Source organism: Cynocephalus volans, chromosome 6, assembly GCF_027409185.1.
Source record: "Cynocephalus volans isolate mCynVol1 chromosome 6, mCynVol1.pri, whole genome shotgun sequence".
Lineage (NCBI taxonomy): Eukaryota > Metazoa > Chordata > Mammalia > Dermoptera > Cynocephalidae > Cynocephalus > Cynocephalus volans.
Genome location: NC_084465.1, coordinates 104952604 through 104968302, shown reverse-complemented (window position 1 = coordinate 104968302; position 15699 = coordinate 104952604). Strand labels below are relative to the sequence as shown.

The 15699-nt window shown below is 45.2% G+C and overlaps 1 protein-coding gene across 2 annotated transcripts in view; it reads left to right on the top strand.

The window, feature by feature from the left end:
• The window catches only part of EMP2 (epithelial membrane protein 2), a 40011-nt gene extending 24514 nt beyond the window's left edge, over window positions 1-15497 (top strand). For both annotated transcript variants that reach the window (XM_063100880.1, XM_063100879.1), the window contains exons 2-5: window positions 1982-2112; window positions 4731-4821; window positions 8782-8928; window positions 11689-15497. In XM_063100880.1, the coding sequence (XP_062956950.1) occupies window positions 2035-2112; window positions 4731-4821; window positions 8782-8928; window positions 11689-11876 (504 nt within the window). In that variant the 5' untranslated portion in view covers window positions 1982-2034 and the 3' untranslated portion in view covers window positions 11877-15497. The remainder of the gene's footprint in view (window positions 1-1981; window positions 2113-4730; window positions 4822-8781; window positions 8929-11688) is intronic.
• Window positions 15498-15699: the final 202 nt, after the last annotated feature.

Here is a 15699-nt window from a genome sequence, read left to right as displayed (position 1 = left end):
TTAGCATCACCGATAGTGGGACAGACTGACATATTCTGCCTCCTGGTTACACTGAGGACACACATGGCTTATGTAGCCTTCCTGCCAAAAGAAAAAAAAAAAACCTGAATCAAATCATGAGGAAACATCAAGTACAAATTTGAGGGACATTCTACAAAATAAATGGTCAATACTCTTATAATATCAATGTCATGAAAGACAAAGAAAGGTTGAGGAACCATTCCAGATTAGAGGAGATGAAAGAGACATGACAACAAAATATAAGACATCATCTTAGATTGGGCCATGAAAAAATAAAGCTACAGGACATTATTGAGATAATTGGAGAAATTTGAATATGCGCAGTAGTTGAGATACTAGTATTGTATCATGTTAAATTTCTTAATTGTGATCATCATACTGTGGTTATGTAAAAGAAAAAGTCCTTGTTTTTCAGAAATATGTGCCAAAATATTTAGACATGAAGAGGTATGGTTTAAGCAACTTATTACTCTCAAGTGGTTCAGAAAAAAATATGTGTGTGTGTGTATTAACTCACTTAAAACTGGGGCTAAAATTTCATCATAGTGAAAACAAGGTCTGATTTGGAATGTATTAATTTTGAAAAATTAATTTTGTTTTCTACAAATTCTTAGTAATAGTATCTGGTCACAAATTATTGGAATGAAAGAATGAACCTAGTGTTGATTTTAGGGGGCTGCATTCTTCCAGTCAGACTGTTTGATGTGATATCTTCACTTGACATTTGAGTTGCGTTGACCAACATAATGGTCATGTTTGTAAAAATGTTCAAAAACTTCACCAATTTTCCCTATTTTAATCCGTTAGTATTCAAATCATTCTTTTGAATGGTTGTCTTTTTACATCATCCGTGTTTATTTATTTCCTCTTTTATTGTGAATTAGTCCAGCTCAGACAAGTCCTCACACGTTAATAATGGCTTTGGTGCCTTTTGGGCAGTTCTCCAGTGTCACTTTCATCGATTTGGTACAACCGTGGTTCTTTTACAAGATTTGCAGTTTTATTTTGCAATTGCTTCCTCTTATATATTATTCAGAGTAGAAAAATTACCCTGAAATCTCAGTAGTTTAACATCCAAAGACGAATTTCTCAATCATAATATCTGTCCAAGATGTGAGGCTTCAGTGTATTATAGCTGCACCATCTCCAGCTACCTCTTCAGGTGGAGGGAGCACAAAAAACACACACCTGCTCTTCTAGGTTTCAGCCCTTGCTGTGCAATTCTGACCATGAATCAGACTTAGTCTCAAGGTCCCAACCTCACAGCAAGGGTATCTGGGAAATGTAGTCTTCGTGGGTGATCAGAGAGAGGAAAATAAAATGGCAGCTGTCTGCCACACGCTGTATTTGTATTTTGTGATCCAACGTTGTTCAAGTGGGGATAGATACTAAGGGGGGGGGGTGTTTGAGTGGGGATTGATTTTATAAATGGTCAGATCATTAGGAAATATTTTTGTATTGTGATCACTTTTGCTTTGTTACTCTGATCATGAATACTCAGATGACAAGCTTCTGGGGCATAGGTGATCAGGAACAGCATCTTAGCACACACAGAGCTACTCCTTCTGACCCTGTGCCCACGGTGTGCTGAACAGGCACTGTGCTTTTCTGAATTAGGGATTTTAACTCGTCCCCACCCCTCCTCAAGGAATATGTGACATCTGGATCCATCAACAAACAGCTCCTCATGCCAGACTTTTTGTCCAGTAAAATCTCCAGACGAGGAAAGATGAAAAGAGCTGTTTTTGATTTTCTTTCTTTTCTTTTTTTTTTTTTAAAGATGACCGGTAAGGGGATCTTAACCCTTGACTTGGTGTTGTCAGCACCACACTCTCCGAAGTGAGCCACAGGCCGACCCTATGTTTTTGATTTTCTAAAACCCCCTTTAACGTTGCTTGTTTTTTGTTTTCATTTGTTTTGTCATTGACACGTTTGGCTTTCTCTCTCTCACTTTCTTTAGTACGTGCCCCTCTGGGCTTTCAACGTGACCGCTCTCTGCCCCACCCTGTGAAAATGTTGGTGCTTCTCGCCTTCATCATCGTCTTCCACATCACCTCCGCGGCGTTGCTGTTCATCGCCACCATCGACAACGTGAGTTCTGTTTCCTACTGACCGTCTCAGTATCCCAGAGTCCATAGAATCAGCACTGAGAACTCATCAAGGTGACCACGTTTTGGGGTTGTCCTCCCTACCAAGGCACACCATCTCCTGAGCCCAGGCCTGAGGACCTTGTCCTAAGTGTGGGGGTTCTGGAGCATCTTATGTGTTTGGGAGTGGGCTAACAGTATAATGCCCGCTGGACTGATAAGGTATCCTAACGCCAGCTAACTGTATGGATTACAAAGAGATTATTACTACTACTACTACCACTATTATTATTATTATTATTATTATTGATGGGTGGTTACTTACAGGGAACAGATCGGGTAAACTATCAATCCCAGTGCTGGGCAGCTGCTTTCTCTGCAGCCACGGTGGGAGGGACTCAGAGACAAAAGTGGAGCTATGCCAAAGAAAGAAAGGCTGTGGAAGTGGAAGATTCCCAGGTGCCTCGCAGCCTCCTGTTGCTTGTCCTTGGGGTTGCTAGAATCACTCCCCTTACCCTACACAAGCATAGCATTCTGTTCCTTTCCTTTCCCCAGTTGCTAAGCAACTTGTGCAGGGAAGAGATTGTAACTATTGAAGCCAGAGCTCTGAAGGCCACGAGGATGGAGTGAGTTCTGACCAGCATTCCTGCACATGATCAGGTTTGGATGGCAGGTCTGGAGAGCAGAGACGTTTCTGATTCCCCTGCAGAGCCTGGTATAATGCATGACTCTAGGAAGCACTTCGAGGATGTTGTGTGAATTCAACTTTCTTCTGGATCAGAGTTCTCAACCTTGGCACTGTTGTCATTTTGGTCTGGATAACCCTTCGTTATGGAGGCTGTCTTGTGTATTGTAGGATATTTAGCAGCATTCCTGGCCTCAACGCACTAGATGCCAGCAGCAACCCTCCACCCTCAGTTGTGACAACCAAAAATGTCTCCAGACATTGCCAGATGTCCTGTGGGGAGCACAATCACCATCCGTTGAGAGCCACTGTCCTAGATCCCCTAGGTGACCCATTCCAGTTGACCTCTGCTCCCTACCCTGACGTCTCCTTACTAGCCAGGAGCCCATGTTACTAACTCACTGGGCCAGCAGAGCTCATGCTTGGAGCTTTCTAGACTCTACATGTGCCCCCATGAAAATTTAACTCTTTCCTTTGGTATCAAGCTTGTGGCCACATGGCAGAAATGTATTTAATAAGTAACCTCTTGGCATAGGTTAATACCCCCTGGCAGGAAATGAAGCTTTTTAACAGAGGTCGTGTGTGGCCCACATCCTGATCCAAAGGCTTGGCTTTAATTCTGATTATTTCTGATGGCAGAGATATTTAAGGGGCAGAAACACTGTTTAGAAAGCCAAAAAAGTGTGGCCACCAACACTGCCTACCTAGGGACTCCTGTTGATTAATGATTATAACAATAATAACATAAATGACAATACTTGTCACTTAGAGAGCAGCTGCCATGGCCAGGCCCTGTGTAAGCCCTCTTATGTACATCATCTCTGTGATCCTCATCCCAGCTCTATGAGACAGGGACTCTCCTTGTACTGGTTTGCAGGTGGCAGAACTGAGCCTCAGGGCAGTTCAGGTGCTTGCTGGAGCTTATACTGCAGTAAGTGGCAGAACTAGGATTTGAACCATTCCAGAGACTCCTGATCCTAGATTCCATCAGGGGAGATGAACACAGTGATCATGTTTGGATTTCAGAGGTTCTTGCCAAGTTGCCATGAGTGGCTTGGGCAGGGATCACTTTGATGCTCTGGGTTAAAGTATTTGGACCCCACCATCCAAAGAGCTGATGGTCTTGGTATTGAATGTTCTGTTAGAATCTCCTTTTTCTGTGTTTAGCATCTAGTCCTTTGGGATCCTGAAAACATCCTAGACTTAATGAAAAGCAGAGACAGACATTAGGGGCAGAAAAACCATCAGTTAACCCTGTTGAGCGCCCTGGGGTATTTATATTGCTATAGTACTTACTGAGAAGATGCAGATGGGCTTTTTTGCCCATCAGAGAGTCAGATGGTATTCACTGTGAGTTTGGAATTGTGCTTGGGCTGGACATATAGTGGGAGCTCAGTGAACATTTGTTGACTGGATGGATGGGTAGGGGAGATTCCGGTCTTTGGGTGGTGGGGGTGGGGGGAGCTGCAGATCACAGAGAGAAATGAACACACTGGACCGAAGGCAGGAGAGTCTGGTCTGCTCATTCCATCCATCACCGGCTCTCCCCCTCTGAATTTCCTCCTCTTCTAACTCCGCTCTCACGTCTCCCCTGCAGTTCTGGTTGGAGCTGACCACCATCTACTCTTACTACCTCCAACTCGCCCTCATCTCTTCTCCACCCTGTGAACACCTGGGCTACCTCTTATCCTTCAGCAGACCAGCAGCCTGGGCATCACCTGGAGCTAGTTAGAAATGCAGGATCCCAGGCCCCACCCCAGACCTCCTGAATCAGAATCTGCATTTGAACAGGAGCCCCAGGTGGTTTGCCTGTGCACTGCAGTTTCAGAAGCTCTGGAGCTCAATTCTTACCAATACTTACCTGCTGTGCCTCATTAGAGTCACTGTTTGCATCATTAACAAACAGGCTTCCTCTCTGTTTCCCCTTCGTGTTATAGGCCTGGTGGGTTGGAGAAGAGTTTTTTGCAGATGTCTGGAGAGTATGCATCAACAACACGAACTGTACGGAAATCAATGACACCTTTGAAGGTGAGTGCGGATGAATGAAGCCGATTGAGAAGTGCTGACCCCTCACCCTCTTCTCCATTCAGGCACACTGAGGTGGGCCTGGCTGAGCATGCTCAGTGCACCCCAGAGCAGGGGCAACCCAAGCTGGAGACGGGAGGGGTGTGCAGAAGCTGGAGGCTGGAGGGGAATGAACTCCAGCTAAATTGGGCTTCATCCCTTCTCTTCTTTTCTTGACAAAGCAGCTTCACTCCTTTGACAGCGTCAGCTCTCATCTAGAATTTTCTCCCACTCCTCTTTTATCCAAGCCTCACCTCTAAATAGACTGAAATTTACACTCTGGTCACTTTGCCCCATCTCAGCAGCCTCCTGTGGCAGAAACCAGACAGCTGGCTTCTGTCCACTTTGTTCATGAGCTGTGTGATCTTACCTTGGGCAGGTCATTTGAGCTCTTGGAATCTAAGTATCTGCAGTTGTAAATTGGAGATGATGATGCCTCTGCCCTGCCTCCCTCTCGAAATGAGTTAAAATACATGAAAGCGCATTGAAATATAGAAAATCCCACCTAAAAACATGCTATCCACTCTTTTTCATTGCAAAGTGCATGGTTCTGTTTTTTATTGTAAGAATGACGGAAGCTGTACTTTAGGATGCCAGTTGTCTGATAAAATACAGGATATGTAGTTAAATTCAATATTTCAGATAAACAACAAATAAATTTTTTTAGTATAAGTATGTCCCAAATATTACATGAGACAACCTTATACTAAAATCTTTCTTTATCTGGTGTTCAAATTTCACTGGGCATCCCGTCTTGTGGTTTTTGTTTGTTTGCCAAATCTGACAATGCTATTTGGGGAGCATGGGACCCTATTCCTTGGGTCCCTAAGGCTCACCATGCCCTCAGTAACAATATCAACGTTCATAATAAAGGCAACACAATCACCAATGGACAGCGCCATGTACCAAAGGTTTGCTGTGAGGCACAAGGCTAAGTCTTTTACATAGTGACCTCATAGACCCGTCAGATAGGGACCATCGGCCCCATTTTAAGATGGTGAAACTGAGACCCAGAGCGGTTAAGTTACCCAGTGTCACACAGTCTAGAGCAAATGATGAGCCAGGATTCCAATCTAGATGTGACCAACTCTGAAAAGAGCGGTCGATGAACTATCAGCCCCAGGCCTGTTTTTATATGGTCTATGAGCTAAGAACAGTTTTTACATTTTTAAAGAGTTGTTAAGGGCCGGCCCTGTGGCTCACTCAGGAGAGTGCGGCGGTGGTAGCGCCGAGGCCGCGGGTTTGGATCCTGTATAAGGATGGCCAGTGCACTCACTGGCTGAGCGTGGTGCAGACCACACCATGCCGAGGGTTGCGATCCCCTTACCTGTCAGAGAGAGAGAAAAAAAAAAAGTTGTTAAAAAAAAAACCCCACAAAAACAAAACAAAAAATATGTGACAAGATACTGTATGGTCCACAGAGCCTAAAATCTTTATTGTCTGACCCTTTACTGAAAAAAATTTGTTGACTCCCCACTGTAAAACAGCTTGCTTTTTTCCTTATGAACATTTATTTTAAAGGGAGCTTTGCATCCCTACCATAAGTGATAAACTGGTACCAATTGCCATAAAAGAAGGAAAACTTTAAAAAACTTCTAGATGTTGCTAAAGTCTGGCCATACATGCTTACCACCTGAAGGCTACAAGCCTGTTTCTGGTTCTTTCCATGTTAAAAAATGAAACTAAATAACCGAAACTCTGATAGTAGCAGGTGTAAAAATGCTAGCGCACCTAATGGAGAGCTCCTCCCTAAGGTCCCCAGAATTTAACAACAGCAAAGAGAACATCCTCTTTAAGTGAGTTTTTGTTGTTTGGTGCCCTCATTGGGCTCCCCCTACCCTAATTCCAGGGACCACCAGTGTCATATTTCCCAACTTTGAGAAACCGTGTTCTAAAACATATCTGTCTTTTTCTAAAACCATGTTTTTCACATTTGGCCCATTGTACAAGTCACCTGGAGTACTTGCTAAAAATACAGATTTTTTAGCCCATCCTGGTGCCCATCCTGGAAAGGTGGTAGCAGACTCTCTATCGGAGAGGCTCAGAAATCTGTATTCGTTTTTTAAATTATATTTTTATTTTAAAATTTAGTTGTGCATAGTTGTGGGATACAGTGTATTGTTTCAATACATGCATATATTGTGCTATGATTTACTTAAGGTGAATAGCATATCCATCACCTGAACATTTATCTTTTCTTTATGGTGATTACAGTCAAGATCCTCTTTGCTAGCTGTTTAGAAATATACAATATAATATTATTAGCTGTTTGGGGAGCTAGAACACCAGAACTTATTCTTCTTATCTACCTGTAACTTTGTACCCATTAATCTACCGCTTCCTCTTCCCTTGCCTGCCTTTCCTTCCAGGCTTCCAATAACCAGTATTCCACTCTCTACTCCTATGAGAACCACCTTTTTCTTTAGATCAGGAATCTGGGATTTTTTTTTTTTTTTTTTTTAATGGAGGTATAATTTACAAACAAGGAAATGCATACTTTTATTTTTTTTTTTGTGACCTGTAAGGGGATTGTAACCCTTGGCTTGGTGTCTTCCGCACTGCGCTCAGCCAGTGAGCGCACCGGCCATTCCTATATAGGATCCAAACCCACGGCCTCGGCGCTCCCAGCGCTGCTGCGCTCTCAGCACTGCAGCGCTCTCAGCACTGCACTCTCCCAAGTGAGCCACAGGGTCGGCCCAAAATGCATACTTCTTAAGGGCTCAGTTCAGTGAGTTCTGACAATTGTATATACATCCATGTGACCACCATCCAAAACAAGGTAGAGAACATTCCTGATACCCCAGAAGGTTCCCTCAGGCCCCTTTCCACTCAATTCCTACCGTCCCCTCCCCTGAGGGCAACCACTTTTGACTTCTGTCGCTGTAGTTTACTATATTCCTGTTCTTGGACTTCATACCAGTAGAGTCATCTGGTGTGAGTGTTGGGGGGTGGGTAGTCTGGCCTCTTTCACTCACCATAAGGAATAGAGGGAGGGGCTAGGTGCTGTCCAGGTGACGCCAATGTGCAGCCAGAATGAATGAAGATCCACTGCTCTAAACGTTTCATTAAGTACCTACAAATTACACTCCTTTCAATCAGTTTCAGGCAAAATTGCAAAAAAAAAAAAAAAAAAATAGAATCTCCTGCGTCCTGGGATAACATCCACCCGCTCCCTCTCTGACACCCTCTAAACTCTTGCGTAGTTCACTCCTCCTTTGCAGCCTGATGAGAGGGGAGCAGTTAGTATCCCCGCCCCCATTTTACAGGTGAGGAAACTGAGGCTTGACTCCTTTGGTATACCACGGTGCATACATTCAGCTGTGTCCTTCTCCCCATGTGGCACCTATCACCTGAGACCTCCTCTCTCCACTGAAAATTCCCTGTACTGAGCCCCAAACCCTCACGCCCCAACTTGAAAAGAAAGGAACTCCCTTTCTCTTTTCCTAAGTAGTGATCACAAACGTCCCCCTCTCGTGGGCTTACAGGGTGCTATGGAGTGTGTAGAGCACTTTCAGGTCACTCAGTCTCATGAGCCCCAAGTCCCCGAGAATCCTTCTAGGGGTCTCTCTAAAGTGAAGACCCCAAGGCCCCATCCTGACTTCTCAAATCAGAATCTGCCAGGTTGGAACCTGGGGGTTATATTTTAAGAAATCCCCTGTTCACGAGCCAAGCATTTGGGAGCCGTGACCCAGACCAGGTGGAACGCAGGGCAGGTGGTTCTCGCTCCACTTTCCAGATAAGGAATTTGAGGATGGTGCGGTCAAGTGCACGAGGGGACACTAGAGGGAGGGGGATCTGGAAGTGTCCTTGGCTGCCCTTGTGCTCGGACCATGTAGACGACAGCCTGAGCCCCTGCCTGTTAGCCTGTGTCATTCCCAGTCTGGAGCCCCCGTGGTCACTGTGCGCCCCGCCCTCTGCCCACAGAGTACCCCACACTGCAGGCCGTGCAGGCCACCATGATCCTCTCCACCATTCTCTGCTGCATCGCCTTCCTGGTCTTCGTGCTCCAGCTGTTCCGCCTCAAGCAGGGAGAGAGGTTCGTTTTGACCTCCATCATCCAGCTCATGTCGTGTAAGTAGAACGAGGGGCTTCCCGGAATCGGCACCCCCTCCCCAGCCACACAGGAGCAGAAGCCAGGAGGAGGGTGACAAGTAAGGACTTAGAAAGGAGACGTTGGCTGCTGTGCTATGGTGGAATGTTTTATATTTGGGAGTTTGGAGCTGCTTAGGGGTCAGGGAAGGCATCCTGGAGACATAAAGCCTGAGCTGGGATCTGTAGGGAGAGTAGGAGCTGCCATCTACCATGTCCCAGAGGGGAGGGAACAGTGTGCCAGGTAGAGGGAACAGTATACAGCATCCGCCTGGGGCACTTTGGGTTTCACATTTTTTTTGTTTTGTTTTGGTTTTATTTTTGTATTGGTTTGGTTTTTGGCAGCTGGCTGGTACAGGGATCCAAACCCTGGACCTTGGTGTTATCAGCACCACGCTCTAACCAATTCAGCTAACCACCCAGCCCCTTGAGGCACTTTGAACAGCCAGGGCACCATCCCTCCCAGGCCACAGGCAGGGAATTAAAGTGTTTTAAAGTGTGAAAGACCCTGGAAGGTCACCCGGTCTTTTGAGGGCCCCAGCTCCACCAGAATCCCTCCAGAGGACTTTCTAAAGCACAGAGCCCCAAGGTTCCAACCTGACTTCTCGAATCAGAATCTGCCAGGCTGGAACCTGGGAATTTGTGCTCCCATCCGTGGGCCAAGCATTTGGGAACCGCAACTCATATCAAATGAGGCCAGAAGAGGTTGCAGGACTTGCTGAGGACCTCCAGCGAGGTAGTGTGGGCATCTGCTTCCCGCTCCCTTTTCTTTCTCTCTGTTTCCCAGTTGGAGGCACAGACACCCGCACCCCGACTCACCTCATTAGAGGCAATTGGATCCCGTCATTTAACATGCAGAGATGGGACTTAGGGTGTTACTAAGTGAAGTTTATTTTCTGTTACTGTGTACATTTGTCTGTCTATCTGTAAAACCATTTAGTCAAAAATGATTACCCAGATATATATATAGTCATCCTCGATTCTTGCGGGGGATTGGTTCCAGAACCTCCCTCAGGTACCAAAATCTGCCAATGCTCAAGACCCTGATATAAAGTGGTGTAATATTTGCATATAACCTATGCACATCCTACTGTGTACTTGAAATCATCTCTGAGTTATTTATAGTACCTAATATAATGTAAATAGTTGTTGTGTTGTATTGTTTGGGGAAGAATGACAAGAAAAATGTCTGTACATGTTTAGTACGGATGCATTTTTTTCCCTGCATATTTTTGATCCACTGTTGGTTGAATCTACAGATATGGAACCCACAGATACAGAGGGCCGACTGTATATAGGAAAATTCCTCATATTTTAATATGAGTCACGTCTCCCCTTTCCCTTCCATAATTCCTCCTTTTCCACAACTTCTTTGGCCATTTTCTGGTCCAAGGACCCGTCCCTTCCTGTCCTGTCCCAGGCTGCAGAGTGTTCAGATGCTGTATCAGTCAGGGATTATCAGGTGCAAGCAACAGGTACTCTAACACATGTAAGAGATGGGATTCTGGGGTAGCTGGCAAGAATCAGAGGAAAAGCTGAAAAGCCAAGTCTTGGGAAGAGGATCCAGGCACCAGCAGCTGACAGTCACTTTGGGGAAATGCTGTCAGAATCAAGGAGCTCTGACAGTGTCACTTTGCTCTAGATTCAAGTTTCTAGGAGCTAGAGTCTGATTATCAGAGATGGACTTATACACTCAGCTGGTGGCCAGAGAAGTTCTGGGCACCTTGATGGGCGGTTCCACCAAAACTACCTGGCTGGGAGAGGGACAGGTTCCCCTAGAAAAACCAAAGTACTTGACCTCATCCTAGCACTGATGCCTGTGAATGTTGGAACTGCAAGCATTTCAATTAGGATGCTTTTGGCTGCATGTAAGAGAAAATCCAATTAACAACGACCTCAGCCAGAAAGATGGTTACTGTTTTTACATAATAAGTAACGTAGAGGTGGAAGATGCCAGAGCTGGTTTGCAGCTCATCAGCATCAAGCACCCCCATGCTTTCCATCCTTCTACTCCATCATCTTCAGAATATCAATAATAACCCCTTCATGGCCCCCAAAAGGCTGCTGCAGCTCCAGACATTCCATCTTGACCTGACAGTGTCTAAAGTGCTAAATGAGAGAAAGTACAGCAATAAAAAAATACTTTCTCCTCCCTCATCTCTCTTTTCAGGAAATAATAGTTTTCACTGAACGGTTTTCTGTGGCTAGACCTGGGACACCTCCAGATCCATAAACTATAACATAAACAGGAATGGGATTGTCTGTCTATGACCCATGGGCCAAATCTAGCCTGCTCCATGTTTTTGTAATAAAGTTTTATTGGAACACAGCCACAACCATCTGTTTATGTATTGTCTGTGGCTGCTGTCATGCTACAACAGCAAAGTTGAGTAGTTGACTGTGGCCCACAAAAAGCCTAAGCTATTTCCTGTCTGACACTTTATTACAGGACAAGTTTGCTGACCACTGGCTTAGACCAATTATAGCTTGTCCTCTGGGCTGGGTACTCGGCCACCCAAAGAAAATTAGGTTCAGCTAGCAAGAATGGGAAACAAAATAGTTACAGGGTAGATGTAAATATTCCGCCACAAAATGTTAGTTGACATTTTTCCAATAAACAAGAAGAAATATGTAATAATAATAAAAGCTTCAGCTGGTCTTCAGCTCTGGCTATGTGCCCCTCAGGTAGCCGGGTGCACCGTGGTCCGTGATTTATGGAAACCCTGGCTTTCTTCCGAACAGGTCTGTGCGTCATGATCGCGGCTTCCATTTACACAGACCGGCGCGGAGACCTTCACCGCAACAACAAGGAGTGGTACTCCCTGACCTCGGAGGGCAGATACGGCTACTCCTTCATCCTGGCATGGGTGGCCTTTGCTTTCACCTTCATCAGCGGCATTATGTACCTGATACTGAGGAAGCGCAAATAGAGTTCCAGCAGCTGGTCACTTACACTGCAGTACAGAATCCACATTCACATAACCGTTTTGTATATAATTGTTTTTTTTTTTTTTGTGGTTTTTCTAGCAAACATATTGTTTCCTTTAAAAGCCAAAAAGAAAAAGAAAAAAAAAAAAAGAGAGAGAGAAGAGTTTTTGCATTCTTGAGAGGAGAGAATAGACTATGAAGGCTGGTATTCAGAGCTCCTGCCCACCCGAAAGTCTCAACAAGACGAAAACAAAAATCCAACAGTGCTGAAATCCAAAAACGCTCAGCAGGATGTTTCTTAACCATGGGGCTGTAATGGGATGAGACAGGACTGAGAAAGCCAGGTCTCGGGGGACATGCTTCCTGTAAGTTTTGGCAGGGACAAGCCCTCCTCCCCTCAGCTTTCCTTCCTGAATCTCTGTTAGTGTGGAAGGTGGGCTGAGGAGGGCCCAGGTGAGGGATATTTAGCCCAAGGTCCATATGGGAAACAGGTATAGATAGCCCCTGGCACTCTGTCTACATCCAAACCAGATCCCTAAGTCTCCTGTAATGGGCTGGGTTGAAAAAGTCCCACCCAAATTTGCAGACAGTGTCTCCTGCTCATCTTAGGGATGGTGATCCTTAATCTGGGTGTCTGATTTAGGCTCATCCTAAGGCAATCAACGAGTGATTCCTAAGAACATTCTTTAAAATGCAGACTATTGGGCCCCACCCCAGACCTACAAAATCAGAGTCTTCAAGGGATGGGGCCTGGGAATCTGCATTTCTAAATCAAGTGATGCTTGGACGCATTAAAGTTGGGGACTACAGTCCCCAGGCCAGGTGAGCAGAGCTGCCTCATAAATGCTAGAGATCTCGTCATGTTGAGATGGGGAGGTAGGTCTAGCCCCCACTGCAGGCCAAAACCGTGGCCTGCATCAGCTCTTGATTCTCACTGTCTCTTCTTCAGCTGTTTACATCTGGGTCACCCAAACTCTAGTCCCAGGCCATGTGTCCTAATAGCCAGACCCCTTTCCCACCCTATCTTGGAAAACCTCTCTCTTCTCTTGCTGCCTTGCATTCTAAGGCTGGCTGGCCTCCACCAGCTCCTATTTCTAGGGTCTCAGAGGACTCATCCACCATTCATTCATTTATTCATTCATTCATTCATTCATCGACATAAATTATGGGGTGCTTGCCATGTGCCAGGAATAAGGGACACCCTCTGTCCTTGTGGGGCTCATAGTCTAATGTAGGAGACTGATTAAAAACCAGTTGGGAAAATTAATTACAAACGGTGATGGAGGCTGCAAAGAAGACCACCAAGGATTTTAAATAGAGGCCCTCGGGTGGGCACCTGCTTTATGTGCGCCTGTCTTAAAATGCTCCTGGAGGCATTTAGATCAGTCTAAATATAGCTCCATTCTGCTCCGGTAGATGGCACTTACTGGGCAGTGCCCATCTGTGTTCTGCCCAGAGGACATGTCCCTGGAGGGTCCCACTGTCCTAACAGTGAAGGGAGCAGTGAGGGGGTCCCACAAAGCCGTGGTGCAAGCCTTGGTGGGTTCCACTGCCACTCGGGAGAATCTGACACGGCAGAGTCTGGGCAAATGAGCACTCCAGGTAGTTCCAAGACTATACTGAGAAATAGGGCTCATCACGAGCTGTGTGGCAATGCCGGCCACCCCGGGAAATGCCCCAGGATAGAAGCTCTTTGCACCTCAGTGTCTTTTTTCACTTGTGATTTGAACATGGTTCTGGGGAGTTGTGCCTGGGACAGGGTGTGGGAACCCGTGCTATTTAAATACTTTTGCACTTGACCTTCTGCTAAGAGGAATGATGATTTGCCATCAGCTCAGTTCCAGTGAGCTGGGAAAAGTCTTGTATGCGTAGTTTTAGTGCCACCATGGATACCTCTTCAGTGCAGGATTGGGTCTCTCTGTCTACTCATTCATTCATTTTCAACAAATGGTATTAAATGTTTACTATTCCAAGCACTGTGTGAGGCTCTGAAAATACAGGGGTGAGCAAATCCAGACATCCTCCCTGTCCTCATGGGGTTTGCACTCTCTAACATGGGACCTCCTCCCCATGGAGAGGCCACCAGCCCAGTGCAGGGTGATATGGGGCCAGAGACAGGACAAATAGTCACTTCCTGCCTTGAGGGAAAACTGCCATTAGGCATTGTCGTGGGTAGGGTGTGTGTCACAGCTCTGGGGTTTGCAGGATGCTATATAAGCCTCATGGAGGAAGCTAGGTCTAAAGTGTCCTTTAAACTTTCTACCCAGGTGGCTTTTTTATAATTTTCTGGTAGTCACAGTGGAAGCAAACAAACAAACAAAAAAACACCTTAGAAGCGGAGATCTGGAAAGTCTAATTCCGAAGCAGTGCCTGAATTCCCTTCACAAAAAATTTCAGGGCTATGTGAGTATGTGTGTTGAATGCAACCGGAAATGACCCTGTGGATTTTCCTGGCTGGTTGCCACTACCGTACACCATTCAGTGCCCACATCCATCTGTGACACCAAGATGTTTTGAGACATGAGAGATGCCTCTTCCGTGCTGTGTGACATGCATTTGGGAAGTTGGAAAGAAAAGATGGTGTTGGGGAGAAAATATCTATCCTTCTTACCTGTAGGCAGAATCAGCCCTCCCTTGGTGCTTGTTATCAGTTATTCAAGAACAATGACCACAACAAAATGAGCTAAGACATCCAAGAAGTAACTATAAGGACCAAATATATTACCAGGTAACAACTGTATTTGAAGGAACTGTAGTCTGCACATCTTACGACATTTTTATAAAGTACTGTGATTCTTTCCTTGAGGCGCTATGTGATGAACACAGACTAACTCATTTTGTTATTTGCATTAAAATTATTTTGGGTCTCTGTTCAAGTGACTTTGGGGAATGCTTGACTTGTTGCTCTGCGTGAATGTGTGTACACACGCCTGAATGTGTCTACACACACCTGAATGCAGGTGAATCAGAGACCGCCCCTACACCCACACTCCCTGCTGCAGGCTGCGTACCTGTGGGCACATCCCTAATGAGCAGGCTCAAGTCCTAGGATGCTCTGTGTTAACTGATAATGAAGAAACCTAGCACCCCAAGCCCATATGTAAACACACTAAACACAGTAGCCCAGAGAGAAGCTGTACCATAGTTTAAAATCTGTCTGGGTGGGGAATTACTAAACTCGCTATTGGTTTAAAGGTTACTTACAGTACAGCAGGTTGGACAATTTTGTGGTGATGGGGGAAATGTTGGGGAAAGGCCTAGCAGTTACATTTGAATCTTGGTTTGGGAACAATGTGATTTTAGGGTAGTTAGACACTTTCTACTTAATGTACCTTTAAAATAGTCCGTTTTCTATGTTTTGTATAATCTGAAACTGTACATGAAAAATAAAGTTTAAAACCAAATTGTCCAGAGCAACAGACTCTAATGTCCCACCTGTGATAACATCTAGGGTAAAATGCTGCCATTTTGAATGGTAAAGGGTCATTTGATTTCTCAAGATGATAATGTATGTTTTTTACAGTGAGCAATTGATGATGGGCAGTTCACTGTGGGACAATCTCCCTCTCTCTCCGCTTCTGTAATGCAGCCGGCTTTGTGTCCGTAGAACCTGTGCAGTTGCACAGGATTCCATGTGCTGAGGGGTCCTGCGCTTGGTTGAAGGATCTTCTAGTGCCATCTTAAAATTCTTAATGATATTTGAGCAAAAGTACCCATATTTTCATTTTGCATTGGTCCCCGAGAATTATGTAGCTGGTCTTGTCCTTTAGTTTGTATCTAATAAAGACCTCTGCTTTAAAGGGTGGGGCTGTGATGGAAATCAGT